At 36.1% G+C, this 24,338-nt stretch overlaps 1 protein-coding gene across 1 annotated transcript in view; it reads right to left on the reverse strand.

Annotated features, from left to right (window-relative positions):
- The window catches only part of ttyh3a (tweety family member 3a), a 125,718-nt gene that overhangs the window by 85,877 nt on the left and 15,503 nt on the right, over nt 1-24,338 (reverse strand). Inside the window, exon 2 of the mRNA XM_087245015.1 lies at nt 8,967-9,136. Within this exon, the coding sequence (XP_087101141.1) occupies nt 8,967-9,136 (170 nt within the window). The remainder of the gene's footprint in view (nt 1-8,966; nt 9,137-24,338) is intronic.

A 24,338-nucleotide genomic window follows, 5' to 3' on the forward strand; every position in this document is an offset into this window, starting at 1 on the left:
GACCTTTTTTGCTGTCATTTTGGCTTTCGAAAAACAAATGAATAAATAAAAAACATGTTAAAAAAATAAATAAATAAAAAATACTTACTCTGAACACATGTACTTTTTCATTGAGGGTTTTACAACATCCGAGTGGGGGCAAAAAATGACCATGTACTGATGACAAGATTTACTGCAAGACGTGTAAATCATAGCAACCATAAAGTTTTCACCTGACAACTCAGCTAAAATACAGAAGAAAAGACTCACAAAACCACACGGCAGGGCCTCTCTAAAAGTGGCACCATCACAGAGGGACTCCCTGAAGAGCGAGCACACGTCAACACGCACTACAATGAGGAATGAGCATGATATGCAGGGGAGGAAAAGGGTGTTTTTTATTTTTTTGCTGGTCTCCTATGATGAGTATAATGGCAGAAGCCACAAGTTAGACATTGCTGGGAAAGACAGCCATGGCAACGGGGTTTATTTAGGACAGGATGTCGGACAGGACAATAGCCGAGCCTCAACTTTCCCACCAAATTCTTTTCATTGACATAGTGCGTCCACTTCGTATTTAAACATCATCATAACAAAAGCCAGCATTACTAATGCAATCGGTTTGTTTATGAAAGCGTCTAGTGGTTTGCAATCGCATTCGCTCAGAGAAACATCTTGACGTTTTAATGGATTATAATGCGCTTTAAAAAAAGAAAAGAAAAACAGCACTATGCTTGATTTAGTAGACTGAGCGAAGGACGGCAGAAACACTATTTGTGGCTGCATTCATTACAGCAACAGCACCAGAAGGATGCAGTATACTATAAAGTAATGGCTTTCGCATGCACAAACCTGCCCTTTTTTTCTAGAGCTCAGCAGTTTTTCATGTAGAGACACAATATCCTAATGAATGGCTAATGAAATGGTCAATGTTTAACCTCAGCAAATATCACAGACTGATCAATAGACATCCCGTGATTAATCCAAGCAATCAAACACTTGCGTGTGGAAGGACTTGCAGCGGTTTCTCCAACAGTCAAGCGTTTCGTTTGTCCTAATTTGCATTAAATTTCAATTCTTCTTTAAACCAAGTGCACTGCACACCATTTTAAATAACCTCCAAACGACCTTGACAAGGTCAATAAACAACAAAGAACAAACATCAAAGCCAAACGAGAGCTGCACCAGAGAAACCCACATACTTGTTATTGCCTGAAAACGAGGAGAATTGATTAAAATAATATTAATACAAGAAAAAAAACAATTAAAGATCTAATTTTATTTACATTTTGCCCCCCAAAAATATTTAAAATCATATAAAACATTGTAGGCAACGCAGTGGCACAGTATGAAGTATAAAGTGTTGTTAGAAAGTGGTATTAAAGTATTTACCCTGTATTTACAAATAATACAAAAATAAAACCAAGAAGACTGCATTTTAATTCAGTAATATTAGATTATGAAATTATTTGTAACTTATTAATTAAATTGTAGAACACTGTCAGAGCACTGTCTTCATTCAAATGGAGAAACTGAACAAAACTTTAATGGATTAGTAAATAATAAATAATGAAATTGATTGCATTCATAGATGACACACCATGTAATATGAAAAAAATAATAAAATTTTTTACTCATGCTGGAACATTTACATATAACAGATCATATACATGTATATTCATAGCAGCGTCAAAGTAAAAATAAATCTATTATATGATGAAATAATCTGATTTAAGTAAAAAGGTTACAAACATATACTTCCCTTAATAAATAATAGCTTATCCCTGCTCTTAATAAAACTCAAAGCAGTGCAGTATTGAAAGAGAAACAATTGGACACATGCCCAATATTTTTAATAGTATAATTTTAATATTTTCAATTGTAAATTTTCCAGAGAACTCTCCCACTCAAAGGGAACAAATTAAACTGAACTAAAAGCACTGCATTTTTATTTATTTATGGCCCTCTCTTCATGGCCCTCGGGGCGTGGTCAAAGCATAGCGGCCGGATCGTCTGTCAATCAAACGGCCAACTTGGGCGAGTTGTAAGTATCCACGGGCCTTTACGTGTCCCCCAGGCCCGCCTCGCACTCCCACGTCCTAGTACACGGTTTTGTTTGCTGTTCTCGACATGATTTCCACACAGAAGGCGGAAAAGACAGGTCTGGCACAGCAATCCCCTTGATTGGTCGTTCGTTGCCGCAATGCATTCTGGGCAGCGCACTTCGCCCTTTAAAACGGCTACAAATGGAATAAAACTAAGATTTAAACAAGCCAAAATGACAGCACGTTTCTCGAAGAGATGGGTGGCGTCTACCTTTGCTGTCTAGGCGATGGTTGAAAATGTGGCCTACCGTCGATGAGAAACAGCGTTCCTACCGTATGTATAAAAGGCAGTCTGCGAAGCAGCTCGGATACGGACCCTGGGTGCCAGAGCGGCTGTTCAAATTAAGCTCATCCAAAGTGACCCAAAACAAGCGATATCAATTGGCAACCAAGATTCGGCCTCAAGTTTCGGATCCAAATGCAGCCGATGGGGCCCGGGGCCATTTTTTATTTGATTTTACACTTGTACCTTTTGTCGTCCTTGACAACAAGCTATGGTGGACCACACCGCCCAGCTGAAAAATCCATAAATCCCTGCATAAATAAAACAATAAATAAATATGCAAATAAATAAATAAATGAATGAGTACATACATCCACAAATCCCTGCTTAAATAAATACACAACTAAGGAATAGTGCAGGCTGATAAATAATGATTTTTTTTTAATTATTTCTTTTCAATATTTTCCTATTTCTCCAACATTGGTGCAATGTACTTGATCATTTATCAGGCCGCACTATTGATTGTTTCTATATTTATTTATGCAGGAATTGAGGGATCCCTCGATCGGGACTTCCTTGTCAGCCGGCAGAGGCCACTCTATAAAAGACGGGTTTTTTTCCCGCGGCCGGTACGGCGACTCAGTGGCTCAATGGGTAGCGCGCTCGCTTCGCAACAAGAAGGACCCGGGTTCAAGACCCGGCTGGAGACCTGCACTGTTGCAGCCTGACTCGACGTGGGGACCGCATCTCTGGACTATCGCTTTCATTTCGCAATTTTCTTTTGCCTTTTCATAATATCAAATTTATACATGTGTGTTCAGAACGTTGTTGTTAGTAGTTAAAGACAGAATTATTTTCACTTTTGACTCAACTAATCCCTTATGAAAACTGAGGGGCCACAAATTATTTTTCCTTTTGCCCTCAAATATGACACGTTTAATGACAATGATGACAAAATTCATATGTCGAAATAAACATGAAAAAACACATCAACTGCTTGCTAGGTTGCTATCGAAAATCCAGCATGTAATGCACATTTAAAACAAGGAATATTATACACAAATAATTTTAATACAAATCTTTTCATTCCAAAAACTCAAATTACATGCATGCGTACGATACGAATGCACATTTAAAGAACCGGGAAAAAAACATTTTCACAATAACGATAACAAACCTTAATATTATATCAATTCTATTAATTATATAAACAAATTTAAGAGCTTCCCTTTAAACCACTTCAGCACCGCTGCATGTTTTGCTCCTTGTTGCTGTTGTTGTTCTAACATAATTTTGCCTTGTTGAACTCAGGAGAGTGCCCCGGTCACATACATCGGAGTATATTGATGAATATGGTCTTCTTTTACAGAAAACCCTCCAAATTTTAAGATGCATATGTCATATGGCTGAGCGATTTGGCAAATAAAAATCTAGATTTTTTTTATAAAGTTTGACCGATTCAAGATTTCGATTTTTTTCCCAACATGACTGAAGTAACATTATCTTTATAAGTAAATTGAAAAACGATCTGGTTAAGGACCATTGTATTTTAATGGCCATGCCATATATAAATTGTTTCAATTAGGTTTATTTCTTTCTTTCTTTCTTTTTTTTTTTTTTTTTGCTTGTAGCAAGGATGAACACAAAAATCTTTTAACAGAATATATGAATAATAGCAGAATGATAGGCTGTTCCTAGCCTATCAAGAGCCTATCAATAGCCATAAATACTTAAGGCGTACTCATTTTGTGTGTGTGTGTGTGTGCGTCTTTTATCACTGAAGCCGCTCTCTTCAAAAAACGAAGTTGCTTTGTCTGTGTGGCAATATTTCGGCTTTTAATCGAATGAAAAGTTAATTTAGATGAGCCAATATTTAAAAAATGCTGTGAAGTAACTGTGACGTGCGGCCACACATCGAATCTGACGCCTGATCTCTCGCTGTCACCCGCAGACAGACGCCACACAAGTCAAGTCGCAAAACTAAGGCTGGTATACCTGAAAGGTAGAATAGCTGAAGCCGAAATCTGTCAAAATACAGCGCTGAAATTAAAAGACATTAATGTTTTTGAGCCAAAAGTCTATTTGTAAATATCTGTAAACGCAATCAGAGCCAATATGGAGAAAATGTACCGCCTAATAATTAGCTATAATCATTGTAATAAAATGGAAACCAAAAAAAAAAAAAAAAATCATTGCATTTTTCGTTTGATGAAAAATATACAGAAAAAAAACAAAACAAAGGATGGCTTAGTTTGTATTAATGTGTTTCAATATTAATAAAAAAATATGCTTACTCCATTTATATTGCTACGCCGCCAACAGACAAGCCATTCAAAAATTATTATTTCACTGTGTACAAGGTTATTGTTAATATTTTTCAATAAAAACTAAACGTAACATGCAATTCATAACACACTAGAGCTGTAGGCCTATAAGCACTGTGTAAACTTCCAGGGCGGTGTTGGTTAAAGCGCACCACGGTATTAAACTCCAATACCTCCGAGGGAGAATATGTTACCCAGTTTTAAGAATAAAAGGCATTTTAAAATAAGAACAAGTAACAAATAAAAACTGGTCCCGTGGACTTTAGCATCTGTTATCTTGCCAGTGTGTGCTGCGAGTGTGTAGCGCGCTGCAAAAGAGCATCTCAACTCCCGGTTTGAGAGAGAGAGAGCGCGCGCGTAAAGAGCTCAAAGCCGGCATATAACCAAAAGCAAGATCATGTCGTTATAAATATTCCGTTAACAATATTTATCGAAATATTTATATGTTTACATGGTGTTTATTGAGATTGTGTGATCTGTATAGGCTGATCTTTACAGAAGCCAGCCTGAGCAGCCGATCAGCGCGGTTCAAACTATAAGATCGGCGCGGTTGTTTAACATGGCAGATTTTTCCGTCCTTCATACGTGTAGAGAGATCGAGTTTATCGACATGATAAGGGAATTTGTCTTGACAATCAACACAGACGTGACTTAATAAAGCGTGAATTCATGTAGGATTTTACTTGTTGCTAGTCTGAATGTAAATCCCCTCGTCAGGCAGTGCTGGAATAGCGAAGTGGATCAAAGCGCGTTTGATCCAACGGTATTAAAAAGACAAAAATACACAACTTAACATAAATGCTTGTATTTGTTGTAATTGCACCATGCAGCTTTGCAATGCATTCCCACAACTTCATGCATTGGGTTAAATTAGGCTGTCCAATCTGTGTTCAGTCCCTCACTACCATGATTGAAACCCTGACAGGCAGTCAGGTATAGCCTAATACAGAGAGTAAGCCAAAGCGCAGTGGTGCAATTATAATGTATCTAATGGTTTTTATATAAGAAATCGCGATACCCCGATTTGATACAAAACAAATTCGTCTTTAAATGTTAATTCGAATTAATCGAAAAAAAAAAAAACGCCTAGCCCTGGTATGTTGGATTTTGCACATTTCAGTTCATTGCATTTTAATGTTTGCATTTAATGTGTGATCTTCGATCTGTTTGGTCTCTTTCTGAATGTGTTGTTTTATTCTACTAGGTGACAGTACAGTATTTATTTTATCTCGTTTTGAACAAAATAAAGAGCTTCTGTGTCTCATAAAAAAATCATAACATTGAATTAACATCAATATTTTGGTATTGATATTAATATTGATATTTCAGCCTCTCCTAGAGTACCAAATAATGTTGTGATCATTTCTTTGCTTTGACTTGAGTATTGAAATGAGCATACTGATATTAATATTGAGATTTTGGTCCCTTCACTCTTTAGGTGTGTGTAAATAACACACACACACAAACACACACACACACACACACACACACACACACACACACACACACACACACACACACACACACACACACACACACACACACACACACACACACACACACACACACACACACACACAAAAGCAATCAATCAAATAAGCCCTTCACTAAAGCAAGAGTTTTACTAATAAAGTTGCCTGCTGACACATTTGATGGCTCATGGGTATCTTAACCAGTTCACTTCCTACTAAAACTCTGATCGCATTAACCTGGCAAACATTGTTAAATCCAGAGATTAGTTCTTTCTAAACAGCACTCATCGTACCAACCTTTTACCTTCTTAACTTCTGTTCCTGATGGACTGATCAACAAAAGTCTGTTTAACTCTCTTAAAGAAATAGTTCACTTCCATAAACATTAATTACATCAAGTCATCAACTAATCAGCTTAATTAATCAATTAGTTTCATTGCAAACCTGTAAGACTTGTTTTTTTATGTTGACCTAATAGACCAATTGTGGTTAATGTTCAAAACTGCAGCTGTGTCAAATAATACTGAATGGATTTAATACAATCTATTGAGAAATGAGTCAGCATGTGTTTCTCATTATAAAGGAAGCCCAGTGTATCTAAACTGTTTATTTTACAAGACTCCTAAAGATATCCGTTTTTGTTTCACCAGAAGATAAAATAGTAGTACAAATTGTAAAAATCATGATCAGTGTTGGATAAGTTACTTTAAAAAAGTATTAGATTACAAATTACTGGCTACTACTGGAAAATTGTAATTTAATTACATTGCTAATTACTTCATATAAAAAGTAATTAGATTACTAATTATTTTAAAATGAAAAACAAAATAAAATGTAAAAAATACAAAACAAACTGCAGCTCTGTCAGTAATTTAATAATCACTGAAAAACATTACAATGGGTTGATCACAGCAGCTTGATATACTCATAAGACTTAAAGAGTTCACCCAAAACTTAAAAGTCTCTCATCATTTACTTTTTGCAAAGCTGCTTGTCGTTTTTTGTTAACACAAAAGAAGACATAAAGAAAAATGGATAACCACCGTGTTTTTGGGCGTAGATGTCCTCCTTGGTGACGAGTATTGTCACAGAATGTTAGAATGTCTGTTCAACTGCTTGAAAAAGTTGCTGGTCAAGTTGAAAGCAGTCGAAAGTTCTTTAGACGGGACATAAACTGCATTTCACCGTAATATTTTTGTTTTTACGATCAATGAAATCAAAGTAATGTCTGTATTTCCACTTAAGGAAGCAACTTCAGCAATTTAAAACTTCTAAAAACTATATTTGTAATGCAAGTAATGCAATTACATTGACTTTAGTAACTGTAATCAAGTTGCACAAACTTAAAATGTAATTAGTTACATTACCGTGTTCCCCAAAAATGTAATTAGAATAAAATTATGCAATACTGTGGAATGAGTTACACCCAATTCTAACCATGACCGAGTTGAAATTTTTTTGGGGTGAATTTTCCATTTAAGTTGTATTAAAGGGTTAGTTTATTCAAAAATGAAAACTGACTCACTATTTACTCACCCTCAGGTGTTTACAAACCTTTCTGAGTTTCTTTCTTCTGCTAAACTTGAGAGACTATGTTTTGAAGAATGTTAGAATCCTGTAACCACTGACTTCAGTAGTAAAGAAAACAAATACTTTGGAAGTTAATGATTACATATTTTCAGCTTTTGTTAAAATATTTTCTTTTGTGTTTTAAAAAAAAAAGAAAAGAAAGAAAGAAGGTCAAACAGGTTTGTAACTAGTGAAGGGTTAGTAAATAATGTCTGAATTTTCAGCTTTAGGTAAAATATCTATGGTGTACAAGAGAGCTTTTGACAGCATATGTGTTGCAATGCATACACAAAAAAAAGAAACATCACCATACATGCAAATAGCACAGACCACAGTGGAAATGTTTCAAGGTGATAAACTCATAAAAAGCAATGGACACAACTGGGATTTTCATATTGTGCAGTGACTATTGGACAGTGAATTTGTAGGTCACCTGAAAGGGTGAGTTTTTATTTTAATGTCCTGATTACATATTTCCTTTGCCTCTTATTAGCCTAAATTAACTGACGGTTAACTGTGAAATGTTATTATATAAAAGAGCTAAGAGATATTCTCTTAATATACTCAACAACAAAAAAATAATAATAATAATAATAATGAAAATAAATTCATAATGCATCATTAATTTTTAAAATGAGATAAAAATAAAATGCAGATAAAAATAATGTTAAAAATATACATATTTTGTAGGTTTATGATGGAAAGGACATCGCTAACTTTAGTGACCTTTTTTGCATGCGTTGTTAGGATTTGCTGTGTGTTTTTTATTCCTGTTAGCATGGTGAGGATTTGCAACATGCATGCTGTCAAACCTTACTTGTAATTTTTTATTTATGTATTTGCATGTGTTTTCTTACGTCGAAGCGCGTTGAGCTCTCCTGGCCACCGTAACTTTAAGCTAGCCAAATAGAGCAAAACCACAATGACAACACAAACAGCACGCCATTTTAAATGGATTGGCCAGGAGTGTTTACATACTTTGTAATAAGTTCCTGGCATGATACACTTTCATTTTCATGCAGTGGACAGTTCCTTCTAGATAACCCTTGCAATCATTAATAGTCTTGCGGCTACATGAAGAATTAAACCCACACCTGCAGCTAACAGGTACTTAGCCAAAGGATAGAACCATAGAGGATAGAACAGAAGGGACTTCCCTTCCAGAAATGAAACCCCACAAACTTTTAGCTAACGGACGGCTTTTTTTTCAGCAACGGAACATTTTACTTAAGCATGAGTAGCCATAAATCTCTGAATGAGATGCTGATGTGAAAAAAAGTGTAGTCAGACTGACCTGCAGACGAGGGTGGCGATGATGACGCACCAGGCAGTGCAGCAACAGTCTGCGTTTGGCTGCTCATCGCTCTTCTTCCGGCGGCAGCACAGCCAGCAGGAGTAGATGAGGAGGAAGAGAAGGTCCAGAGCCAAGCATGCCAGAGCAACACCGCCGAGAAGCAGGAGCGACTGTGAAAGTAGAGATGAGAAGAGAACGTGGGACATTGTTGATGGGTGATGAAACACTGAATTCATACTTCTGAAGAAAAGAGCAATACTTTAGAAAATCCAGTATCCAAGTCTTTCATTTTAACTCGCTGCACTGCAATCAATGCTTTTCTTACTTGGAGTAAAGTTTTTGAGTCCAAATATCTGTAAATTCATAAATCAAGGAGCATTTTCTAGACAAGAAAAAAAATATATTCTGCCCTACAAAGGAAAAAGACCTTAAGTTGTTAGAGTGTTGAATTGAGAAAAAAAATACTTTTTTTTTTGTCAAATAAAACAGACAAATTGGTTATAGATAGGACATTGGAAAACTGGCAATTACAATGACATTTGTCTACATAATAAAATCTTGAGCTCAAGGACTTCTCGCAATTCATTGAAAAAATTAATTAATTCACAAAAAATAACCCAGCCTAGCCTAAAGATGACTGGACCAATGTGAACGCCAGCAGGTTGGAATAATGATCATTCTTGTGGATTACACATCTCTGTTGACATTAATTGCAAGGGATTTTATTGGGTTACAAGAACGGTTTTAACTGCAAACTGTACTGATTTTATGCGTGATCATGCTAAAATGCTAACACTGTCACGACACTCCAGTCAACCAATCGGGGGCTATTGACAAGTTGCACTAGTGAAAAATACCAACTGTGAAGAAAAAATTCCTGAGATCATTTAAGATATTTGTGCTCGCAATTTATAGTCTTTGTTGTTTGCATTGCTTTATATTTAGCAGATTGTTAGCCTATTATGATAGTATGACAGTAAAAGAAAGGCCGAATATCATATTGACACGCGGTGCTAAAAAGGCAGTGCTTTGTAACTTAATGGAGCATACCAAAACCAAGTCAAAGAGCGCTCACTGGGGTTATGGTGTTCTGGCTCGGTTTCGATTAGGCTTTTGGAAGTAACTGTTTAGACAAGACATTATTTTCTTGAAAAAACAATGATATTGTCCTCATGATAAAGGTGTCTTCCTTCATTGTCGTCAAAAATATCAAAACGAAGTTGCGGTCTTCTGCCTTTGCAGGCAGTATTGTTTTCAGAAAAATAATTCAAAATTAAGTGAGTTTTTCTTTAAAACAACCTCAATGATCTCGCTTTGAAATAAAAAATTATTTGCTTACCACATTGCCAGAATGTTTTGTTGTATTAAATTAAAAACAATATTATTGTGCTAACCCCAAGTATTTTGCAAAAGGCATTTCGCAAAATATTTATTGTTAATAGTAGCATTTTTAGATTATTTTAGAATATGCAAACATAATGGAGTAAAGTCTGTACATTATTACAACATATAAAATGGACAACATCTTTTTTCCGCATAGTTTTTTTTAACATAAGAGTTTCCATTACATTTGTACACTTGAACAACTCAACTCACTTCTATGACACACTTAGAATAAAATATATTAAGCAGACGGTTAATAAAAAGAATGTAAGCTCAACGTTTAGACATACTTTCAAGGTGACTATGTAAAAAAAATAATATATTATATGTTGAATCTGTTAAACGTTCTAAAGATATTAAAGTCAAAATTATTAGCCCTCCTGTGATTCTTTTTTTTTTTTTTTTGCTTTTTCAAGCATTTCCCAAATTATGTTTAACAGAGCAAGTAACACCCCTGGCATGATTACGTTATATTTAAGACACAGCAATAGCGTCAGATTACAGCAGACTGATTTCATGGCACCAGGGTAAACTTTCTGACACCTTCACCGCAATCACGTATAATGCAAATAAATTCAAGCCACAACTAAACATGGAAGATGGTCTCCCAGTGGCATTCTCCAAAATTAAACGATAAATAGACTTGAGCATATCGGTATTTGTGCACTGTAGTGTGAAAGCTTTATTCATTTATAACCACCTCAGAGGATATTGGGGGGTCACGAGTCACTGCGCTCTTTACTTCTCTCTATAAACTTGTATCCAAGCTGCAGCAATGGTTTGTCCATTTGTCATCCTCTGAAAAAATAATTAATGGTAACCTAGTTACGAGAAACGCAGGGAGCATGAGAGCAAAGTCCATTGTAATGGTCAAGGAATCCACCCGCTTGTCACTTCAGATTAGAATATTAACACATGCGAAAATGAGTGCCATACAGTAGCAGTGAGGATATTGTAAAAAAAATAAAATAATAAGGATGCAAGGATGTTGCCAGAGTGGCTTTTTGGTTTCTTTTCTTGTGCATCCCAGCCACTAGCTCCCCATCTGAAAGATTTTTTAGCATAGGGGGTAATATAGACATCCACCTTCACAATTTGTAATGCTGCAATATTTTTTTGAATAATGATGGTTGGTTCCTTTACTTGAAAGCTCAGATTTGATCATCATAATTTGTTTTGTTGACAGATTTTGAGGTTTACTGAATCATTTTTATTCACACCTTAAAGTTTGCTTTAAGTGTTCAGCATTTGCACTTTACCATTGCACACACTTTGTAACAACATTTTATCTGTTAAGAGTCTCCTTAACACCTGTTTACTTTATGTTAAAAAGTGATATTTTGTTTAAATATTTTTGTTTTTGACTATAAAAACTATTTGCCTCAGTAATGTAAGTAAATTAAAATTAAGTGGTTATATAGAAAAAAAACCTAATAGTCCTAAATGTATTGTTTAAAATATTCAATAATTATCAACTTCAAATGATATGAACCTTGATAGCGTGGTATTTATTTTTTATACAATATCTCCCAGCCCTAATATAATCATCGTAAAGAAATAATAATAATGTACGAACATATAAATGCCACAATTTGTTCAATCCAACAAGTTTGACTCATCTTCAGCTCTCTCTCAAAGTTGTACGACTCCCTCAGAATATGACAAACAAATCAAATGCACATCAAAAAAGTGCTCCTTTAGAAAGAATCAAAAACAGTGTGTGGGTCGTTCAATGCAGAGTCTCCTGCTACAACTCACGTGACAAGTAACCTGCAGGGGAAGTTTTGTGTATAATGAGGTCAGAGCTATTCTGGGTTAAGACGCACACTTCACTCTGACAGTCTTGTTGTGACAACCACGCAGGGATTAAGCACTTTAAGATCATCTGCACTCAATTTCCTCAAAAACCGACCCAATTCTAGGCCTGCCCGATTACCGGGGTAATCTGTCAAGATAGGTCTGGCCTGATATACAGTCAGTCAATCTGTGCACACTCAATGAACCCTTCTTCGCATTTCCAATCTCTCAAATCACAGTTTCCATTTGCCTTTCAACCTTGGCCAAGTTGTCCATCAAGCGCACAGTTTGCGATCACAGGAAAACCGTTGCGCCTGTTGAAAAGGGCCCAGCGAGGCACACTAGAAAAGCGAGCTGGTCTTAAAAGCAGTTTGTAAAGCTAAAAGGTCATCAGAGCTGCAGCGCATTTACTTTAAAACACAAAGCCTGATTGTTTGTCTCAAGGTAATTCCTTGGGCTTATTAGGCTGAGACGTTTCTAGCTAATTTTTGGGTCATAGTGCACAGACGTGTCAGTCTGTCAGGAAACAACCGAAGCGTTCCCATTGTACTAGACTGCCAATACAGCCATGTTTCCATCTAGATATTTTTATGCACACACACACAAAAACAAACACCAGAATGCACATTAAATATCATGTCTAATCTTATGTTATCCATTAGGATTAGATTAGATTAATATCAGGTTATTTTATACAACACAAGCCTGCAACAAAGATATTAAAGAAACAGATGTATAGAGCAAAGGTGCATAAACTTAATCCTGGAGGGCCAGTGGCCTGAAGAACTTGCCTTAACGCACCTTCATGGATGTTTGTAGAAAGTCTAGTAAAGCTGTTGTCCCATAGACTTCCAATTTATACGCAAGTGAATGCGACAAAGCAGAAACACAAGCTCATGCACCAAGTTCATGCTTAGTAAACTCTGACCTGCAAAATCGCATCACGTGACTGCACAAGACCAATCAAAGATCAAAACGTGATCTCTCTGTAAAGAAATGTAAAATATGGACCAATCGCTTACTTTTTTTATGCCTAATCATCTTTAATTAGAGGTGTGAACCTATACTGGTCTCACGGTTCAGTTACGATTATCATGCCATCGATTCGGTTCAATTCGGTATCTCGGTGCATCGACGATGCTTTCCATACACAGTGTTATATTTTGGGGGGAGGCTATAACAAGCGGTCTGTATAAACACATACAGCACCACACTGTCTCTCATTCACACACATACACAACCATTGACAGCACCAAACAAAAACACACACACACACACACACACACACACACACACACACACACACACACACACACACACACACACACACACAAGCACGCTTGGGAGCGATATTGTGAGACCGCCCACTCATGTTATAATTACACCAGAGTAACCGACCCCTCCTGCCCTTTTTTGGAAATTTATTCCCGCGCCGCATGAAATCTGGTCGGGTCCTGCGACAATGCACAGGTACAGCCGCGGGAACGCAGACCTATATCCAGAAGTATGTTGTAACAGCCGAGAGGAAAAGAGAGGGGAGGAAAAGTCACGCCAGCAGGTGAACTGGGAAATAGAGAGAGAGAGAGAGAGAGAGAGAGAATTGGAGTTCACTTTCATTCACTCAATCGCAGAGAAATAGGGGCTTCTGCTGTAAGTTTCAGGGAAAGATTGTCCAGAAAACACACACATGCAGTGAAATTGTGCACAGTTTCTCTGTTTTTATGTAGTTGACACCTGGAGTGTTGTAAAAACCTGCGCTCACCTCCCTCGCGACAGAGCGCATATAAGATAAATGACGTCAGTACATAATAACCGGTTATGATTATTACTGAACCGATACCGAATTGTCCGCGTCTGCATCGCGGTGCACTAAAGAAACAATAAATTTTGACACCCCTATCTTTAATCCCGCCCCTTTTTGCAGCACGGAAGAAAGAGTTTTGCATGCTCGAACTCTAGCGTGACCATGGCATAAGAGATTGATAAACTAGCCCAGGTTTGTCAGATTAGGGTTGGAACTAAACATTGCAGGACACCAACCCTCCAGGACCGAGTTTGGGCACCCTGGTACAAAGAGTAATTTTGAATACTAATTAACTGGTGGCTTATAACCAGCCTATTATTAAAATGTTAACTGTTCTTTAGCACTTAATAAGTACTCATATTCTGCAAGATCTTATTCTGTATCCCTAATCCTGTCCAATATTTAAACCAAGCTACTGCCTAGAAACATATTAAAAGCCGCAAATTAGGCATTTAATAAAGCTATAATAGTCAATAGCTTGTTAATAATGAGAATTGTACACTAAAATAAAGTGTGACAGAGACACATTTATAAAAATAAATTGCAATGCACACATAAATCAAACAACAAAAACTCATGACTCTACAGATCATGGCTCCGAATAACTGTACAAACCAGCACACCACCTAAGAGTTAGTCAATCCTTTTGGAAAGCCTGAGCCAAAGTCTATTATCACAACCATTTGGTTAAATGACCTCCCCGAACTGATTCACAAGATAGGGTACCCAAATATTCTACCTCATCTTCTACCTCTGAATGCAAGATAATATGACAGCGTTTGTTACTGTGTCTGTGTGATGACGTGTGCAATCTGAGGCAAAAATCATATATTAATGTAAGAAGGAAAAAAAAAATTTTTTCAAACTTTTTTTTATATTTCATTTCATATATTTGTATAAGTAATTATTTTTATGTAAATAGAAAGTTATTATATATTTGTGATATTTAAATCACCACTATGGATGAAAACTAATAACAGTTAATGAGTAAGAACTCTTTTTTTTAAGTGTAACAAAGCATTCAGTCATCTCTCCATGACAATTTTTCTTTTATTCAGTCATGTTTGCTAAAAGAAGCTCTGATAAAACTAGTAAAATAATAATATAGTTTGAGCTCAAGGGAGGATCATACTGTATGTATCTGTATCATCATTTCACTGATTCCTAAAACTGATCAATGTTATAGCACCAATAGCATAATAAGTAATAGCATGGCTCTGTAAAGCTACTTTAAAAGTATGTTTACATTTCCACATTATTTATTTATTTTTTTTAGTGAGAGTGCATACAATTCAATGCAAATCAATGCATCTTTATTAATATACAATACAAGAATATGGCTGTATAAATGTGCTGTAACTTCATAGATCACTTTCACTGACCTTGTTCCTTCAAAGAAGAAAATAAAATTCCCACATCGACCATAGGAATGACTATGACAATTAATAATGAAGCAAGTGTTCCTTACTTTCCCTACAACATATTTTCCACATAATAATATAAACAAGGGCTGCACAATTAATCAAAGACAATATTCATGCACATTTTGTCAGTAAAGCTAGTCCTGTGATCAGTAATAAATCTCCAGCACATTCTTTCAGATGGGGCAGCGTTTACTACACAGAGCTGAAATATCACTTTAATTACTGTAGGCGATTTAATTGCCGATAATGAAATTGAAGATAACAATTCTGCAAAAATGACTTTGCAAAGCTTCTCTGTAAACCATGACTCTGTGTATGCAACCACATTTAAAAACATGTGAAAATACCACATCTAATAACATGTTCTTACTCCAAATCACTTCATAACTTCCGTCAATGTTTCTCTGTCCCATCATTTGCATGAGCTACCACATAGTAGAGCTGCACAATTAATTGTTAAAAGATCGCGATCTCGATTCGACCCCCTGGACGATCTTAATCCAGCATTTCTACGATTCTGCCAATCATAGTTTCAAGTTCAGGAGAGAAGAAAAGGCGGCTGCACGAGTCTTTTCATTTTTTCACATACGTTGCTCAATGACATCGAAACCTCCAAATGATGTTGAATGGGTCACATAATGTATTTATAAGGTATAATTCACCTACAAATGTCATTTTTCTCTTAATATAAGGATGTTTTTGCGGCCGGGAAATCACACGTGACGTGAGCTGTTATCACAGAGAGGGCACTCTACTTAATGACAGACGCACGCGCGCCTAGTGAACAGAACCTGTAAATGTTGTGAGTAACAGGTAATACAGTTGTACATAATATTCTGTTTGTGGCACAGAGTGATCGTTTGAGAGCTGTGCGTGAAGTATGAACGAGCACTTAGCAGTCAAAATGAAACCGAAAGTGTGCACTTCATTTAAATGTTCATATCGCATTTTAGAGTTATGATTACGGCAAGCAAAAAAATATGTTTTTTCTTTCATAGCGAACCCACTGTTATGCATGAAAATAAATGTTTACAATGTCAGTATAACTACTCTAGCCTATATATTGTTGAATATAATCTGATAATGGCAAATGTCTGATTTTACCAGTGAATAAAATTGTCTAATATGACAGATTGCAAGCATATATCTCAAACACAATTCAACATCAGAATTATTATAAGTAGAATAGAATTATTTATAAAAACCAGTAGACCTACACATAATATTATTATCGATGTTATGCCATTTGTTTGTTTTTACCATACCTTTTTTTTTTTTTTTTACATATACAGAATCGTGAGAAAATTGTGATCTTTATTTTAAGCAAAAAAAAAACGCGATTCTCATTTTAGCCAGAATCGTGCAGCTCTACCACATAGCACACTTGTCTATTTCAACTCGACTGTAGCAACATTAAATATAGCTCCAAACCAACACAGGCCATTCATTATGCATGCCAGTCAGTCTGACACTTTTAGTCAAAGTCATCAATTCTATCAAGCTGTGGTGCTGTGCAATGGCCACCAAACTGATAAAAGTCTACCCAACCAGTATAGTAATTATTTGAATGTCACCATTTCGAGTTTAAGGGACGAGTTTAATGCAACAAAAGAACAAGTATCTTTCACAGATCTTGCTTAACATAAGCCATGCTAATTGGGTTACTTCAGTTTGCACACGCAATCAGAGTAGTCAATCTGGCCTTCGAAACAGAGCATCAGTCATGACCAGCTGGCAGATATCTTTCAATTGCAGTAAGATAAAAATATCTCCAGTTATTCTCTTTTTATGTATTTTTGCACATCCTTCAGTGAAATGGTTTTAAAAAGCAAGACTGCCCTTGAGCCAAGTTTAAACGAAGAACTTCTGCATTCAATTAAAAAAATCAGTTCATTCCTGCCTTCCATTACAGTGTGACAGTGAAACATGGGGACATTACTTCCCAAAAAATATAACAATCCAGTATTTGTGTGTAAATGCTAAATACTAGGGTTGCGTCTAAAATTGCATACTTCCCTATTATCTTGTACATTATGAACAGTATGCAAGATGAGTAGTATGTCCAAATTCATGGTCTTTAAAAAACAGAAGGCAAGAAGTACTCGGATGACCTAATACTTCTATGATATATCGCAAGAAATATCAATATCGCAATACCCAACAGCAATATCCGATATCTCCTTTTCTCCGTATAGTGCATCCCTGCTAAACACTGGTCTAATTTTAGAAGCACAATTAAGCCTTGTACTGTATAGACTGTGAAAACCACTTCTCTACAACCCACAATGCCTACTATTCACAGTGGCACTTCAAGAAAACTGAATCTTTTTTGAGGTCTTCTCAATCTTTTTCTCTGTGTGGCAGTTCAAAACCAGACAGTGAAGGTTGTGCCGACAACTAGAGACCAATGGATTTCACACTTATGATTGCTTAAATGTTGAATGACAGGTGAAAAACCAATATAAAACCAATATAATAATAATGAATAACCGAGACAACTTCGGCAATCATATCTGCTATAACTTCTTCCATAGCCCACATCACTAGCCAACTAAACAGTTGATGGATGAATAATCACCATGACCTATTGCTAATATGAAACCACAATGTGTCCCACTCATGATCTAATCGCCTACGCGGGTCTTAGAAACAGATATTTCAAATTATTCAAATTATTCAACATATTAACAAATTATTCAAAATTAACATTCAAATTATTCAAATTATTAACAAATTATGAGCTGGAACGAGCTCGTTCATCCAAGTCATAACTATATGAATCACTTACTGTTCATCACTAATGGGCAAATTCTTCTTGAACCCAAAAAAACATCTAATGTAACAACGGCCAAACATGAGGCAGGACATCATCTGTGACAAATGAGGTGTGAATGATGACGATGATGGGTGATATGACGACTCAGGATGAGAAAATCTGCAACTTGGTGCCAACACCATCTGGGAGAATGGCCAGAAAGCACACTTGATATGATTAATCAGTGCTTAAATACCCTCATTTACAAAAAAATAGCAGCTCTTGCCAGCACTGCATAGCTGACAACCTCTGATAATGTGTTTGGAGAACGTGATTAACAGTCTTTGAGCCCATGAGATCAGCTCAGAGTACTGGCAGAATGCTGTGCCTTTGTGTAAACATATAACACAATTGAATAATCAGCACTGGTAGAAGATGGCAGAAGAAACGATAGGTTTGGAGGTCAATTTAAAACCCACTAAGCTGGTTTTTGAGACAAAAACAGAGTTTTAAATGCCAAAAACCATTTCATAAGCCAGTATGAACATGTTATTGCTAAACAATTGTTTAAACATGGTATTTACTTGGCTTCATTGTTAAAACATGGTATTTACTTGCCTTCATGTTGTGTACCAGGTTTTAATAAAAGCACTTAAACATTTTCTTTTAAAATTAATAAAAAAATAGTGCAAAATCAGTGTGTTTCTATTAACCAGCGATTGGGGTCATTCCCGCACAATGCATTTTTCCATTCAGACATGCTACTTTTTTCCAATGTAAACATGTAAAACACGAAACGCTTCTTTTTTTTAGACACCATGTCAAGTTAAAAGTACTTCAACTTTATGCACAGCACCATTCTTCAACGTCAGCTCCAAAGCAGTGGACCAATCAGAAGAACTTGGAGGAGGGGCAAGCATTGAAAGTCTGTTTTTATGCGCTCGTAGGGATACTCAGACATTCCTCCAGTCTATTCTGAAAGACATTGCTGTTTGCATGCGTCTCGGATCTTTAGACACATTTTGTGTGAATGAACTATAATGTGATAATTGATGTTGATATAGGGATGTTTTGATTCACCGTAAGCCGGTTGAAAATCGATTCAAACATGTGACTATTCAAGTGTTGAACAAATTGTGATACATTTTTTGAACACAGAGGGCGCTGTGTTTACAGGTGCTTTACCTGCACATCAGCAACTAGCAAGAGGTGGGGCAGCAGAGTAAAATAACAGCGGTGAAGTGCGCCAAACAAAACACAAACTGTGCAGATCCTGCTAAAAGATGCTTACTTACACTAACAGAACAACGAATACGATGGACAAACCATCAGCACATTGAAAAACTACTGTCGCAGATACCGAAAAAACTATTAGTAAGCCAAAGCAAGCAGACTGGATGATTTGCAGCTCCGCTTGCTCCAATAAGTGCTACAGAGATCACATGGTGCATCAGTGTTTTCATAGCGAAAGTGTGAAGATGCTTTTCAGAATAAAGGAGAAAGTTAATATTATATTATTTTTACGCTCTCCTTTTAAAATTAGTTTACGCATATTTTAATAATTAGCTTATAATTATTGAATACATAAAAAGGTTCAATATGATCTTTCCTTAAGCATATCACACTGATACTTCAGACTTAATTATACAAGTAATAATAATTATTTACCTTCATAATCACGTTCAATTTTTTTTTTTTATGCCAGTGGCCAATCCCCTGGATGCGAAGGCCTATAACCACCCCTATACACCCTGCTCTCTGGTTAAGTAAAGGCTTCCCTCTCCACACCAGCCATCTCAGTACCCAGTGAAAGAGGTTTTTTTTAAGCAGGGGTTATTGTAAATGTGCAAAGACCTCAGCTTAAGACAGAAAAGATTAATATTCTGATATTTCCTTTTAAAAATGTAAAATCTCAGCTAAGTCCCCGATTTAGTTTGTTTATATTAATGAGTCTTCATTAGTTTTTATTCTTAATATTAATATTAATAATTATTATTATATTATTATTATTATTATTATTATTAAATAGCAATTTAGTTTATTTCAATTTAAATATAGTATATTTTGCAAAAAAAAAAAAAAAAGCAGCATTTTCGGAAAAAAAAATGTATTTTTTCAAAGGGCTTTTCACCTTAAATGTGTTTCTAATAATTTTGCTTAAAAAATGTGACTAAATCGTATTGTGAGATTAGTATCATGAGGTGAATCGTCAGGTGAATGGTTACATCGCCATTGATTAGCCATTCTAAAAATCATCACAACAGATGATGGTAGGCAAAAAAGCGAAATATCATCAACAATCCTAAGCATTTTGCCCATGCACAAGTGCATTTAGCCATGTTCATATATATTAATCATATTTATATTTTTAATTATTTAAATTATTTGAAACAACTAAATGTAATATAGTTTAAAAAAGCCAATTATATTAACATTTTTAAAACATCCCATTTAGTGCAATACACAGTGTAAAATGATTAAAAAGTAATTAGTTTACTTTACAAAAAGTAACTAAGTTACAATGGGTTTACTCACTTTTGAAACTAAAACTAACTAATAACTTTTTTCTAGGCTCTTGCAGGAAAACATGAGCTTAGAAATATATATATATTGTGCAACTCAAAATCATGGTGCTTGTCGGACTGGGGTTTGATTACGAGGGAATGCTTGAACTGATCAAATGTGCGCTTTAAATGCAATCAAATGCAGAAATGTACTCGTAACTTTATCTCCACATTATCAAATTCTTCCCCACGAAGAGGTTTGAAGCACAGCTGGCATTTGCCAAACACTCGTGCTCATGTTTTCCTGCAAGAGCTTGTGCCAAGGAGGTCACTGCAATTATCGAGATTTCAATCCTGCCACGTTTCTCCTTTTGCCGCTAACAGGAAAAGACCCAGACTCAGCTTTTCTAAACAGACTGTAATCTTCAACAGATTATCTTAATGGATCTACTCTTTCCATATGCTGATTCGGGACGCGCTGCGCCGAGAGACCCCATTCGAAAGAGACCACTGCCCAAGAACAACAGCAGCGTTTCAAACACAAGGTCACTGTGCTGAAATGTGCTCCTGGCTGCAGGCCATTCTCCTGATATTTGCAAAATATGCACCACCCATTATCCAGTCACGTTTCAGAGAAACGAAGGTTCAGCATGGAAACTCACTGTACTGTACAAAATCAAATCAGCACCATAGTACATTAGTTTGGTTAACATTTATCATATCTATAAAAGAAAAATGCCTAATAGTATTTATTTTCTGTAATATAAAGAAAAGGAAATTACAGAATGCACATAACTATTTTTAAAAATTAATATACTAAGCAAGGCTGGGCCATATTGCATAAAAACAAACAAAAATCTCACGATCTCATGTATCATAATACTCTATATCGATAATCATTGAATATTTTAAACAACACATTTAGGAATATTAGGATTTTTTTAATTAAAACCACTTAATTTTAATTTACCAACATTACTAAGGCAAATAGTTTTCATAATCAAAAACAAAACAATTTAAACAAAATTTCTCATCTCAATGGTAAAGGTAGATCAACATCTGTAAGTTGTGAATAATGATGACCATCATCATTCAAATACATATTACAACATTACAGATTGTGAAGCTAAATGACTACATTACCCCTTAAGCTTAAATAAAATCTTGATGGCTGGGATGCACAAGAAAAGAAACCAAAAAGCCACTCTGGCGACTTCCTTACTTCCTTTTTTTTAAAATTTACAATCTCCTCACTGCTGCTATACGGCACTCATTTTAGCATGTACTGTTATTCTGACCTGAAGTGACTAGCACATGGTTCCCTTCACCATTTTCAATAGTGTCTCTCGTAACAAGGTGACTATTAAGGCTGATTTATACTTCTGTGTCAAGCACACGCGTATGCTGCGACACTCACACATAACCCTATGCTGTGGCCATCGTCGACGCTGACGTGCACCTCTCAAAAAATTTAACTACATGTCGCAACGACGCATAGCGCAAGCACTGTGATGGTCGGCTTGTAGCGCTGACGAGTCTGGGCGGGATCGAGAGCTTGTGCGAGCGGCGCGAGCCCAATGGAGCGATTGTTTACAAGTGTGGAGTCGCGCGAAGGAGCTCCGGATGGAAAGTTTTGTTTTGTGTTTACCTCATATTTAAAGTTGTTGCACGGCTGCCGGTTCCTGCCTCAAAATGAGGGAGTTTGAGCCACTTGTACATAGCGGAAGCGTTCAGAAAGAAAAAAACACAGGTGAAGAAACTCGACACAGAGACACATTAACACCTCACTGGCAGCTAGCGTTTTGGAAGTGTTAATGCAGACCAACAGAGACAGCGCGCAGAAGTATAAATGCACAGCTACGCGCGTTGCATGCGCCGTTGGTTACGCTGGTCACTTGACGCAAAAGTATAAACCAGGTTAACCGTTTCTCAGAGGATGGCAAACAAACAAACCATTGCTGCAGCTCCGATCCAAGTTTATGGAGAAAAGAAAGAAGAACAGCAGTGTTTGGAGTGCTGTGTTTGGGTGGTTAGTTCTACTTACTTGCATAAATCACAATGTACTCACAGCATTCTGAAAAGTTCATACGCTTTTTAAGGTGTACCTGGAAATGCGTGTGCATCACATGTGCGCCGCTTGCACACCATGTGCTTGTCGTGCAGGTCACACGCCTCCATTGGAAATGACAAACTTACACCCTATTGCTTCCAAGGCATGCGCTCAGCAGCCACATTTTAATAAAACTATACCGCTTCATTCAAAATTTTCACCCAGCCCTAATTTATACGAATATAAAACTATGTAAATGTGTCACCACTATCCGCTTGAAAGGTCTAACAATCTCTTCTTCATAAGACACCATAACATCCATAAAACAACCATTCAGAGATGTAATTCAGAGGATCAGTATAAAGGATCCAGCTTTATCAAAAGAATCCAGCTTTATCAAGTGAATCATGTATGGACTTAATCTTTATGTGAGAGCTGCCTATGAAAGAGCTTAATTCTCCTTTATAAGAGACTAGACTTGATTCTTTGAACGAATGAATGCAGCACAGCAGTCAAACACACAGAGGTTTCATTCAGTCTGACAGAGAATGAAGCACTCCTAAACAATCTACCATAGGAGTCTGAGACAGCACAGCCTCAAGATTTAGAGCGGATGTCATGGGATATATGGAAATGACATTGGAAAATGCCACAACTGTCACAGGAAATGACACATTATTTTGTATAAATAAATAAAAAAACATGTCACTTCTGAAATCAAACAAAAGGTAAAGCTACAGGTTTGAAATCTAGAACATTTGGATAAAAAAATAAACAAATAAGAATCTTTGTGGGTGGTGTGTTAAAGCAACAGGTAACTATGCAATAGGACTGCACCATTTAGAAAAAAACTGACATTGCCATATTTTATTTTTCTACGATATATATTGCGATATTGAATATATAATTTCATCAGTTGAAATGGATAGTCTATATGGAAAATTATTTTTTTTTATTCTGTTCAGTAATAATACTGATTTACCATGCAGATCCAGCGATGTGACAATTGCGGATGCACATATTGTGATATCGATTCTGAAACGTGCTGCCCTGCAGGTGCCCATTTTTATTCCTAGTTTATCTTATAAACTAATCAGATTGTTCCCTCTTAAAAATCTGACTACAGCAAACACAAGTGTGCTTGCTCTGATAATGAGATTCATTTAAATGTGAACATTGATATCCGAACCCTAACAAATGAGAATCTAACAAGCAGACACAGATTTCCAAACAGATGGGTCTCAGTCTACTTCCAAACAAACTCTGCATTTTGACTGAAACATGCTTTTTGTTTTCATCATAGACACAATGTTGCATCACAGTTCAGCAGACATTGGAAACACATTTTCTTGCATCATGTTTCTTTGTGTGTGTGTGTGTGACAGAGAAATTTGTGCCATTGTTTTGGCTCTTTTCTCAGCTAGAAATGCCATCATATGCCCATGCATAAGTGCATTTAGCCATGTTCATATATATTAATCATATTTATATTTTTAATTATTTAAATTATTTGAAACAACTAAATGTAATATAGTTTAAAAAAGCCAATTATATTACAATTTTTAAAACATCCCATTTAGTCCAATACACAGTGTAAAATGATAAAGTAAATGAAATATGCATAAATATTCTTAAGCTAAACTTAAGCTACAATG

Source organism: Danio rerio, chromosome 3 (genome assembly GCF_052040795.2).
Source record: "Danio rerio strain M-AB ecotype USA chromosome 3, GRCz13ab, whole genome shotgun sequence".
In the NCBI taxonomy this organism is placed as follows: Eukaryota; Metazoa; Chordata; class Actinopteri; order Cypriniformes; family Danionidae; genus Danio; species Danio rerio.